We start from the raw sequence: 13140 nt of genomic DNA, 5'->3' as shown, positions 1-13140 counted from the left end.
ACTCAAGATGTCCACGTTGTGTAAAACTCCTGTCACACTGCGGGCACCTGAAAGGTTTTTCTCCAGTGTGAATCCGTATGTGATTCGCTAGATTTGTTTTTTTGGTGAAACTCTTTCCACAGTGAGGACAGGTGTACGTCCTATCACCACTGTGACTTCTCATGTGAATATTAAAGGCTTCTCTTTGTCTAAATCTCTTTTCACATTGAGGACAAAAGAAAGGCTTTTGGTCAATGTGATTTATTTTATGATGTAGCAGGGACTTTTTACTTTTGTAAGTCTTTTCACATAGAGGACAGCTGTATGTCTTTTCTTCAGTGTGAGTCTTCATGTGAACATTAAGTTTTGTTTTTAGTGAGAAACACTTATTACACTGGGGGCATGCAAAGGGTCTCACATTTGTATGAGTTACTAAATGTACACTAAGGTCTCTTTTACATATATAAGTCTTTTCACAATGAGGACAGGCGTATGGCCTTTCTCCAGTGTGAGTCTTTATGTGAAAATCAAGACTTCTTTTTTGTAAAAAAGGCTTATCACACTGAGGGCAAGTGAATGGCCTCTCATCTGTGTGAATTAATGAATGTCTCTTAAGATCCTTTTTACATGTGAAAGTCTTTGCACATTGAAAGCAAGTGAATGGCCTTTCTCCAGTATGAGTTTTTATGTGATCATCAAGATTATGTTTTCGTAAAAAACCCTTATCACACTGAGGGCAGGTGAAGCGCCACTCATCTCTGTGAGTTTCTAAATGTTCCTTAAGGTGTCCTCTACGTCTGTACGTCTTTCCACATTGAGGGCAGCTGTATGGCCTTTCAGTAGAGTGAGTCTGTATGTGAACATTAAGATTTCTTTGTTGTTTAAAACTCTTATCACACTGAGGGCATGTAAACGGCCTCTCACCAGTGTGTTCCTTAAAATGCCTTGTCTTTTCAGGCTGAGGACTGGTGTATAGCATTACTCCTGTGTTGGTCATTATGTGAACATTTAAATGTTCTTTTTGTGAAAAAGTCTCAGCATAAAGATGGCATGCAAAAGAGATTTTGGCTTCTGCTCTTTCTTCAGGTGAATCCTTATCAGTTTGTGAGCACTTTTCTTCACTAATGAAATTATGGTGCTGATCCTTCATTTCATTTTGTTGTTGATCTTCTTCTTTCATTCCCATTAGACCTATAATGAACAAATTATTAACATGAAATTAATTAAAAATATTAAACCTCAATTTAACCTCAAAATGCAAAAAAAGATATTGTTATGCCTGGTCTACTAAAATTAAATTCTGTCATTACAACACCATCAGATGTAGATTTCTATTTTATAATAATTTAAGTCAAATTCCTTATTATAATATCGTACAGCTTTTATGCTTTTTATCAGTCATTAAGATGAAACACAAACCTCTTTGTTGTTGAGTATGTTGAGGTGTTATTGTGAATGATTCAGGATCAGTCTCCTCTTTAACACACTCCATCATTACAACAGTGGATCAGAATAGTAGAGTAGTTGAATGTGTTGTGACAACAGCTGCTTGTTTGACTTCTTCACAGTATTTATAGATGAACTGGTGTGATAGTGACTTCACTGAAGATTGTATCATTTAAGATTGTTTCTTCACCATCTACCTGTGAAGATATACAAATGACCACAGTTATAATTTAATCAATAGGCTACGCCAAATACTTGACCCAGTCTGTGAAAACCCAGCTAAAGTTATTTTTAGTGTTTTACTGTTTTCTACATAAACTCATCCTACATACTGTTAAGAGCATTCTGTGAAAATATAATATAGACTGGGGAAGAAAATTTCAAAGATTGAACTAAATGTAAAATTAAACTTTAATGCTCATTGTCTTATGAACAGATCATAAAACTATAAAGGCAGGGTGCATGATCTTTAAAGCCAATGTTGACATTTGAAATCACCCAAACAAACACGTTCCTACCTTAATAGAATCTGGACCTTCTTTTGATAGACCCGCCCCAAACATACGCAACCCAGGCAACATTTCGGTTAGTAGACACTCCCCTTACTGCTGATTGGCTACAAGTGTGTTTTGGTACTCAGCCCGACTCCCTTTTTCAAAGTGTTTCAAAAATCATGCACCCCGCCTTTAACCAGGTTTTCATAGGGAGGGTAACACTCATTAAAACTAACTGCAAGGTGTCTTTACAATTGTTTTTTTTTTTCTATTTATGGGCATAAAAATGTGTATGATGCAAATGCAATTCTTTGCATTTCCTTTTACACAAACATACGTCTGACAATTTTTAACTGGAAAAACAAAGTACATTTGTAACTGTATTATCCATGTCACACAAGTCATGACCCTGATTAATTTTACAAGCAAAATTAATTATCCACCTGCTATGTTAAAGTACTGTATGGAAAATAGGAGCACGTAAAATTAAGCAAATTAACAGATTTGAGAAACATAAGAGTTACAGACCTGAATGGGTTGAAAATTGAAGTAAATCTCTTTGTTTATCGCATTCTAAATAAGGCTCGTTACAACTTAAAGTAAATCTACAATATTATCTAAACATCGTTTCAATAATATCTAAATTGTTGGAGAACCTTTATTAAAAATTACGCCAGACAAGCGGCAGCGCACTGAGCGCACTCCTTATTACGTCACTGCACGATAGACTCCAAGAAGCAAAATAAAAGTCCTGAAGTAACTAAAATATACGAAACATAAAAGTAAAATAAATATATTCAAGGTTAAATATCCTACATTTGTCAAACGATTATAATACAGGGTAAAGTGATACGAACACTGCATCTTAATTACAATTAAAGATTACATAACAAATAAATGGCACTTTCTATAAACTATCACAAAAAATGTTCTTTTATATATAATAAGTATATCTTAAAATATTGCCAAACATCATATTTTTATTGTTTGCTGTCTGCACTTTAAACAAACACGACAACAATAATCATAGTACAAAAAAGCTATGCTCAAAGTAGAAATTATGTTAAAGATAGGAATAAACAACATAAAAGAGAGGTTTATAAAACATTTTTTTTTCATGTTGAATTGGATCTGATAATGGAGACATCTAACATGTGAAGCACTGGTTATGAGAGAATAATAATAAAATTTTCAGTTTTGGTCAAATGATTCCTTTAATAATCACACTTCAGTCCATCATATCCATGATTAACAAAAAATGTTAAGTATATGAATGGAGATAATATTGTTACATCATATTGTTACAATCATTTAACAAATTCCTTCAAATGACATGAGTGCAAATCTAATAGTAGGCCTACTGCTACTCCAACATAAACAAATAATAAATCCTGATTTTTTTTTACATTTTATTGTATTTTGCAGACATCTTTATCCAAAGCAAGTTACAATACATTTCATCAGAATGTGTGATCCTGGGATTGAACCAATGACTTTCGAACTGTTAACACAAGGAACAGGAACAAATTTCACCACTTCATTTAATGCATAAACATTTATATGTTTTGGAGTAATTCACTCGTGAAGTTTATCTTCATTTCAGTTCATGTGCTTGCAGGTGTGTTATCGTCTGAAACTTCTCCAACATGAATGACAGCGGTGCAGCTTCTCTCCAGTATACAGTCACTTGTGTTTGATCAGCGTCACAGAGCCAATAAAACTCTTTCCACAATGTGAACACTTTTAGGAGTTTTATACAGAATGGTCAGACAGCAAATGATTTTTGAGACTTCGTGCCTGTGTGTAACTCTTATCACACAGATGGCACGAGTAAGGTCTCTCACCTGTATGAATTCGTATGTGAGACAGAAGATGTGAACGTTGTGTAAAGCTCTTGTCACACTGAGGGCACCTGAAAGGTTTCTCTCCAGTGTGAACTCGTATGTGAGTCTCTAAATGTGCTTTTCTTGTGAAACTTTTCCCACAATGAGGACAGGTGTAAAGCCCATCACCACTATGAATCCTCATGTGACTATTAAGGTTTCGTCTGTGTGTAAAACTCTTTCTACATTGAGGACAAGAGAAAGGCGTTTGGTTAGTGTGACTCATTTTATGTTCTTTCATGGACTCTTTAGATTTGAAAATCTTTTCACACAGAGGGCATCTGTATGTCTTTTCTGCAGTGTGAGTCTTAATGTGAACATTAAGATATTTTTGTCGTAAAAAGGCTTTATCACACTCTGGGCATGCAAAGGTCCTCTCATTTGTGTCAGTTACTATATGTCTCTTAAGATCCCCCTTACATTTGTAAGTCTTTGCACAATGAGGGCAGCTGTATGGCCTTCCTCCAGTGTGAGTCTTTGTGTGAACTTTAAGATTTATTTTTCGTATAAACCCCTTATCACACTGAGGGCAGGTGAAGCACCACCCATCAGTGTGTCTCATAAAATGTTCCTTAAGGCATCCTTTTTGTCTGTAAGTCTTTTCACATTGAGGGCAGCTGTAGGGCCTTTCTCCAGTGTGAGTCTTTATGTGAACATTAAGATGTGTTTGTCGTTTAAAATATTTACCACACTGAGGGCATGCAAGGGTCCTCTTACCAATGTGATTTCCTGTATGTTCCTTAAGATGCTCTTTCTCAGTCATTGAGATTAGACACAAACCTCTTTGTTGTTGAGTATGTTGGGGTGTTATTGTGAATGATTCAGGATCAGTCTCCTCTTTAACACACTCCATCATTACAACAGTGGATCAGAATAGTAGAGTAGTTGAATGTGTTGTGACAGCAGCTGCTTGTTTGACTTCTTCACAGTATTTATAGATGAACTGGTGTGAAAGTGACTTTACTGAAGATTGTTTGTTCAGCATCTACCTGTAAAGATATACAAATGAACAAAGTTATAATTTTACATTTCAATCAATACGCCAAATGCTTGATCCAGTCGGAGTCATTTTTTATTTACTGTTTTCTACATAAAATCACGTAAAGACCATTCTATGAAAACATAACTTTGATATATTTAATATTGAGTAAGGTCATGTCAAAGATTGAAATCAAACTTTGATGCTCTTAATCTCATCATTAGATTATGAGACTTTAAATCTGCCACACACTAAAAGACGACCGGGGCAAATTTGGCCTCGTTTTTGTGTTATCAGCGACTGAATCTGTTCTGAAGCACTCCAATTGCAAAATATCAGAAATCCTGTTGTGTGGACAAATGCGTATACAAGTTATCGATTATCAAGTGGAATGAAACGATACTCAATCAGAAAGCAAACTGATGAAAGACATAAAGTCTAACAGGTGCAGTCCAAAGTAAGATGGACATCAGAGATGTAAAAAGCAGTCCATAGCATTAATGACATTTCTTTATCCCTGTTGTTATGTTTGTTTCCTGTGAAATCACATCGCAAGATCTCCCATGTTCTCAGTCGAGACTCACGTTGTTTGTAAAGGGAATCTGATGGTGTGTGGTGTGCTGTCATGAACAGTTGTTTTTACAATTTTCCATTTGTCAGCATAAAAATTTGGGCAGTAAAAATGCAAATCTTTTACAATCCTGTTTACACAAACATACAATTTTCAACTGGAAAAACAAAGTACATTTGTAACCGAATTATCCATGTATTACAAGTTATGACCCTGATCAATTTTACTAACAGCAATTATTTATCTGCTATGTTAAATAACTGTATGGAAAAGAGGAGCATGAATATTCCTTAAAATTAATGTACAGCTCACCAACACATTTATAAAACGTACATACCTGAATGGCTTAAAAAGTGAAATCTCTTTCCTTGTCTAACTTCTGTCCAAGTGGAACAACTTTAAGTATTTAAGAAATACAATAAAGTATAATAACTTCAAATAACACTGTAATATTATTTAACATTGTTTCAATAATATTTAAGTTTCTGGAGTAACTTTGATTGAAAGATCAAGCCACATTTATATGTTTTTATTCAACTCAATCTTCTCTCCCTCCACCGACAGACGAGAGCCGCGCGCACTCCTTATGACGTCACTGCACGACCGGCTCCAAGAAGCATTATAAAAGTCCCGTTCTTTAATTTATGTCCCAATTCGTGAGATGCAAGCAAATAAATGACCTATCATCTTCTACACCAAAGGAAATACACAAAATATGTTAATTCGTAGCTAAAATAAATATATTTAAGGTTAAATATCCAACATTTGTCAAATGATTACAATTTAGAATCAATTTAGAAGTGAATGACACTGCATTACAGTTAAAGTTTAAGTAACAAAATAAAGAATTTACACTTGATGCAAACTATATCACAAAAACACTGACTGTTTACTGGCTGCATTCATCAGTAATCATCAGGAGCACTGCAGACTAATGTATAAACAAATAACTCAAAAGAGTCAGCGCACAAATGTATAGATAAAATTACCTGGAGATTACTAATCTAGTTAAGTGGTCCAGGCCAGCTTTAAGAAGCTTAAAGTATATTTCCATTTTACTTGTACACTGTACATACAATTAAAAGTACACTACATTAAAATACTGTGCACAAACACAGGTGGTCAACGCATTTATTTTTTTTAAACATTAGACATTTAACATTATATGTGCCAACAATAAACAGTACAGAAAGCTATGCTTACAAGTTGAAATTCACTAAAGAGGGACTGAGTGGGGAAATGTTTTTGAAATGTAGTATAGACTGCAAGACCTGAATAATGGAGACATCTAACATGTACAGTGCTGGCTTATAAGTGAATAATGACAGAAATGTTTTGTTTTGGGTGAACGAGTCCTTTAATAATCCCACTTTAGTCACAAAAATGTTTACTTCTCTTAAGTTAATGAATTGAGATTTAGACCGTTAATTTAACAAATTTCCTTTAATAAGTGCAAATCTCATAGTAACGATATTAGTACCAACATAAAAAAAAAAAATCCCGAAAAAAATGTATTTACGTTTTAATGCATTTTGCAAAAATCTTTATCAAAAGAAAGTTAACAATACATTAAAGCACATTTAATCAGAATGAGTGTTACTGGGATTGAACCAATGACCTTTTGCACTGTTAATACAATGCTCTACAAGATGACGTACAGTAAAGAATTTCACCACTTGATGTTATATTGGAGTAATTCAATCGTGAGGATTATCTGCATTTCACATCATGTGCTTGCAGCTGTGTGATCGTCTGAAACTTATTTAACATGAATGACAGCGGTGCAGCTTCTCTCCAGTATACAGTCACTTGTGTTTGATCAGCGTCACAGACTCAATAAAACTCTTTCCTCTTTGAACATAACAAGTCCTTTAATAATCTCACTTCAGTCACAAAAATGTTTAGTTCAGTTAAGTTAATAGATGGAGATATAGATTGTTGTTACCATTAATTAAATTACCTCTAATCGTAAGAAATCTTTTGGTTCCAATTGCAGTTCCGGTTCAATTCCGATTTAATTATAATAAAAGAAATATGAAAAATAATGCACAGTACTTAAAACAATTTCATTTGTGTTTATTAATCACTGTCAAAATATTTTAAACAGAGTATTTAAATTCACATCAACTTAAATTCAACATCAAATTTAACATTCAGTATTACAACTTAGCAAAACAATTATAATTTTTATACCCATGTTACACTTTGCCTCATTGTTAAACCTTTGGAAATGAATCCTCACTTTGGATTTTCTTTTAGACAAGTTTAACACTAACTATACAAACCGTACATCAGTAGTGCTAGTGTTATCAGTGGTAAGCTACGTTAATTTGGTTGTGGGACTGTAAACAGTGGCTTAACTTAATTAATATTCATGAGGTAAGAGATGGCTATTTAAAGTAACCCCTCCCAGTGCTCTGCCCGTGCATCGCATCAGAACCACTTTTACAACCGAAACTTAAGAATTCTGCACAATTCCGGTGGCTTTTAAAAACAGAACCGGCTCTGAATAAGAACCGGTTCTCGATTCCCAACCCTACACTCTCAGAAATAAAGGTACAAAACTGTACCTTTTCTGTCACTGGGGCTGTACCCTTTCAAAAAGTACAGCTTTGCACCTAAGGATTTCATTTTAGTACCTCAGAAGTACATGCTGGGACCAAAGAGAGCTTATTAGTACCTCAAAAATACATATTAGTATCTCAAAGGTACATACTGGTACTAAATGGTTACATATCTGTACCTAATGGTCCATACAATTACCTTCTTAAAAGGTGCTGCCCCACTGACAGCTAGGGTACATATTTTGACTTTTTTCTAACAATGTAGGTCCTTAAGGTACGGTAATCTACCCAAAATTGTATTCTGTTTTGTATTCCTGTAAAGGTACCAAACAGAAACTTAGGGTACAGCCCCAGTGACAGAAAAGGTACAGTTTTGTACCTTTATTTCTGACAGTGTACCCTTGACCTTTTGAACTTTTAACACAATGCTCTACAAGTTGAGCTACAGTAACAAATTTCACCACTTTATCTAATTCATTAAAATTTATATATTTTGGAGTAATTCAATCGTGAGGTTTCTCTGCATTTCACATTAGGTGCTTGCAGCTGTGTGATCGTCTGAAACTTCTCCAACATGAATGACAGCGGTGCAGCTTCTCTTCAGTATACAGTCACTTGTGTTTTATCAGCAGCACAGACTCAATAAAACTCTTTACACAATGTGAACACTTTTAGATTTTTTTTTCAGAATGGGCAGCCAGCAGATGATATTTAAGACCATGTCCCTGTCTGTAACTTTTATCACACAGATGGCATGAGTAAGGCTTCTCACCTGTATGAATTCGTATGTGAGACAGAAGATGTATACGTTGTTTAAAACTCTTGTCACACTGCGGGCACCTGAAAGGTTTCTCTCCAGTGTGAATTCGAATGTGATCCTGCAGATGGGTTTTTGTTGTGAAACTCCTCCCACAATGAGGACAGGTGTGAAGCCCATCATCACTGTGAATCCTCATGTGAAAATTAAGGTGTTCTCTTCGTATAAAACTTTTTTCACATTGAGGGCAAGAGAAAGGCTTGTGGTCAGTGTGACTTTTTTTATGTTGTTTCAGGGACTCTTTAGATTTGTAATTCTTTTCACACACATGGCAGATGTTTGTCTTTTCTCCAGTGTGAGTTTTTAAGTGAGCATCAAGCCTTCTTTTAAATGAAAAACCCTTACTACACTGAGGGCAGGTGAAGGGCCTCTCGCCAGTGTGAATCATTAAATGTTCCTTAAGGTGCCATTGATATCTGTAAGTCTTTTCACATTGAGGGCAGCTGTAGGGCCTTTCAGTAGTGTGAGTCTTTATGTGAGCATTAAGATTTCTTTTCTGTTTAAAACATTTATCACACTGAGGGCATGCAAAGGTCCTCTCATCAGTGTGACTTACTTTATGTTCCTTAAGATGCTCTTCATCATTCATTAAGATAAGAGACAAACCTCTTTGTTGATAAGTATGTTGAGGTGTTATTGTGAATGATTCAGGATCAGTCTCCTCTTTAACACACTCCATCATTACAACAGTGGATCAGAATAGTAGAGTAGTTGAATGTGTTGTGACAGCAGCTGCTTGTTTGACTTCTTCACAGTATTTATAGATGAACTGTGTGATAGGGACTTCAATGAAGATTGTGTCATTTAAGATTGTTTCTTCAGCATCTACCTGTGAAGATATACAAATGACTAAAGTTATAATTTAACAATTCAATTAATACGCCAAGTCTCCCTTTTGTTAACAGCAACTAAAACAGTATACTGTTGAATAAGATGAAGTGCTTACTGACTGTTAAAACAGTAGGTACTGTATAGTATGAATGCTAGTAGTATGAATGAGATTCGGACATACTACATCCACCATGTTGATACATCACATGACATACATCGTCATCATGTCATGTCATACCAGCGCGAAAACAGCCCCATCGCTGCTTTCGCCTTTCTTCTTCGTTGCATCACTCCGCTTCTGGGGCATCATGGGATAGTGAAGTGTCCATCGTATGCATGCTTCAAAATCTAACTGGAAGTAGTAGGTCATCCGGGTACTTTTAGCATACTGTTTTTGGAATACTACGTATTCAGACATACTACTCGCCTCGCCTACTGCTTTTCCCCTACTATATAGTATTAAAGTAGGCGGTTTCGGACGCAGCATCAGACGCTCTGCGCATGTGCAATCTTCTTCTTCTTTTCTTTTTTAATGTCGGTTGGCAAACACACTAAAAGGTGCATTTCTGCCCCCTACAGGACTGGAGTATGGAGCATATGCACACGTGCAATGATGTAGAATTGGCATAATGACGTGTGACGCAAAGAACTCAAGTTTGTTTTGTTGAAGAAAGTCACATAAAGTGATTGTCTTGTCAATCTTAAAATGTTCCTATTCTCATTTCATTCCCCTTTAAAGTGATACGAGAAAGCGTTGTCCGGTCATTACATGATTTATACTCGGATCCACACACGTTTGTGTTTGGACTCGCTTCCCAGACACCTCTGCAGCACTGCGTGAAGTAAAATAAGCTTTTTGGGCCACTAATCTGAATCTGATTGTTTGTGGTGAGCTCTGTCATGAACACATAGGAGGACTCCACACACTATAGCAGGTCTCTCTAACCCTGCTCCTGGTGAGCTACCAACACACCTGTCTATAGGTGTTTCTCAATGTCAAGGAAGGATCCTCGGAAGCCAGAATTTTGAGGATGCTACGTCATCATTCCGTCGAAAACCTGTTCCAATGTCGAGGATCCTCAAAATAAAAAATAAAAAAAATCCAATATACAGGAAAGGATGCATAAGTGTATCATTGACGCTCTCAAATCACCCACAATCCTATGCGCGCAGCACCGAAAAGCAGACCTTTTCACTGACGTAATGACGTGCACTTGCTAGCCTGTTCAATTTATGTGTTCCCCGAATGCTAAAGAGGAGCCTCGCCTAGCCTCTGAAGGAAGTGACTTGGAAAGACCAGCTGTCTCATTTTTAAAACTGTGCGTAGGATCCTTACTAAAACTCTACTTACGCACAAAAGCCAAAAATGGCAAACGCCAAAAAAATATTAAGACTTATAAAACAAAGCAATGTTCCCTTTATAAATCACAGATCACCTGCAAGTGTGCGTACATCGATCATCCTCAGATCCCACCCTGCAAGCCCATTCTCCTGTAAAGTTTGTTTTTTATAGATCACAACCTTTGCAAGGGAACTGGCGTACGCACGTTTCCAGCCTCGTTTTGTGTGTACGCATGCTTTATAAATGAGACCCCAGTCCTGCCAAGGAAGTATCCTTGACATTGAGAAACACCGTAAAATGATCAAGCAACCCTGAACACCTTGATTAGTAGGGCTGGGCAAAAAAATTAGATTTTCCGATTAATCAGGGTTTTTTAAGTGATCGATTCAAAATCGATTCTCAAAGACCACAAATAGATTTTTTTTAATGAAATAACCTGATTCTGTTTGATTAAGGAATGTGACTGTTCTGACTTTTTTCAGCATACATTTTTCATCTTGCATCAAAATTGTATGTATTTGAAAATTAGAGATGGGTTCTGTTTAAATGTACCGAAGTGTACCTAAAATAAAAGAGTTTAATATACAGGTTTGTTGCTATTAATTTCTTTTTATTAATTGCCCACTTGTAAACTTATGTTCAATGTTCTTATTTTTTTTTAAATAGAGTACTTGTATTAAATCTATATTCATTAAGTTGAATCAATATAAAACCCCAGAACCGAAATCGTAAATCGAACAGAGAATCGAAATCGAATCGATTTGATAGCTTAAGTGTGGCCCAGGCTTTAACTTGGTTTTCACAAACAGGGTTGCACAATCTTTTAAACTAATTGCAAGTTGTCTTTACAGTTTTCCATTTGTCAGCATAAAAATTTGGACCGTAAAAATGCAAATCACATTTACACAACCATACAATATATGACCATTTTTAACTGGAAAAACAAAGTACATTTGTAACTGTATTGTCCATGTTTTACAAGTTATGACCCTGATCAATTTTACTAACAGCAATTACCTATCTGCTATGTTAAATAACTGTATAGAAAAGTGGAGCATGAATATTCCTTAAAAGTAATAAAAGTTACCAACAGATTTATAAAACTTACATACCTAAATGGCTTAAAAAGTGAAGTAAATCTCTTTTCTTGTGTAACTTTGGACCTAGTGTTAACAACTTTCATTACTTTAGAAATACGATAAAGTATAATTACTTCAAATAACACTGTAATATTATTAAACATTGTTTCAATATTATTTAAGTTTCTGGTGTACATTTGATTTAAAGATCAAGAAAATTTATGTAGTTTTATTCACCTCAATCTTCTCTCCATTCACCGACAGACGAGAGCCGCGCGCACTCCTTATGACGTCACTGCACAACAGGGTCCAAGAAGCAATATAAAAGTCCCTTACTTTAACTTGTGTTCCATTTAGTAATGTGCAACGAAATAAATGAACTATCATCTTCTACACCAAAGGAAATACACAAAACATGTTTTTTGTAGGTAAAATAAATATATTTAAGGTTAAATATCCCACATATGTCAAACATTTTCAATTTAGAATCTACAATTGAACGACACCCCATCAGTTAAAAGTTTACATAACAAAATAAAGAATTTACACTTAAGGCAAACTATATTACAGAAATACTGATTGTTTACTGGCTCCATTCATCAGTAATCATCAGTGCAGACTAATGAACAAATATCTCATAAGAGTCAGGGCACACATGTATAGATAAAATTAACTGGAGAAGTCTCCTAATCTAGTTAAGTGCTCCAGAGCAGCTGTATGAAACCCAGAGTATATTATTTCAGTTTTGCTTGTACACTATTCATAGTTAAACGTACGCCACAAAAATAATGTGTACAAACACAGGCGGTCAACTCATTTTTTATGCATTAGATTTTTATGTCTAAAGTGCCAAAAATAAACATTGTATACGAAGCTATGCTTACAAGTTGAAATTCACAAAAAAGAAACGGAGTAGGGAAATGTTTTTGAAATGTAGTACAGACTGTAAGACCTGAATAATGAAGACATCTTACATGTGCACTTAAGTTCACTTAAGTTAATGGATATATAGATTGTTGTTACAATTTGTTAAATTACCTCTCATCGTAAGAAATCTTTCGGTTCCAATTGCGTTTCCATACCAATTCCGGTTCAGATTCCGATTCCATTATAATAAAAGAAATATGAAAAATAATGCACAATACTTAAAACAAT

The 13140-nt window shown here is 35.3% G+C and overlaps 1 protein-coding gene across 1 annotated transcript; it reads right to left on the bottom strand.

Moving 5' to 3' along the window:
• Positions 1 to 3065: 3065 nt before the first annotated feature.
• Positions 3066 to 5906, bottom strand: LOC141281862 (uncharacterized). Its single transcript, XM_073813664.1, has 2 exons — positions 5690 to 5906; positions 3066 to 4791 (listed from the first exon to the last, which is right to left on the bottom strand). The coding sequence occupies exon 2, from the start codon at positions 4656 to 4658 to the stop codon at positions 3672 to 3674; it is 987 nt and encodes a 328-aa protein (XP_073669765.1). The 5' UTR covers positions 4659 to 4791; positions 5690 to 5906; the 3' UTR covers positions 3066 to 3671.
• Between the last annotated feature and the right edge of the window lie 7234 nt (positions 5907 to 13140).

Source organism: Paramisgurnus dabryanus, chromosome 2 (genome assembly GCF_030506205.2).
Source record: "Paramisgurnus dabryanus chromosome 2, PD_genome_1.1, whole genome shotgun sequence".
NCBI classification, from domain to species: domain Eukaryota; kingdom Metazoa; phylum Chordata; class Actinopteri; order Cypriniformes; family Cobitidae; genus Paramisgurnus; species Paramisgurnus dabryanus.
This window is presented reverse-complemented; position numbering and strand designations above follow the sequence as displayed.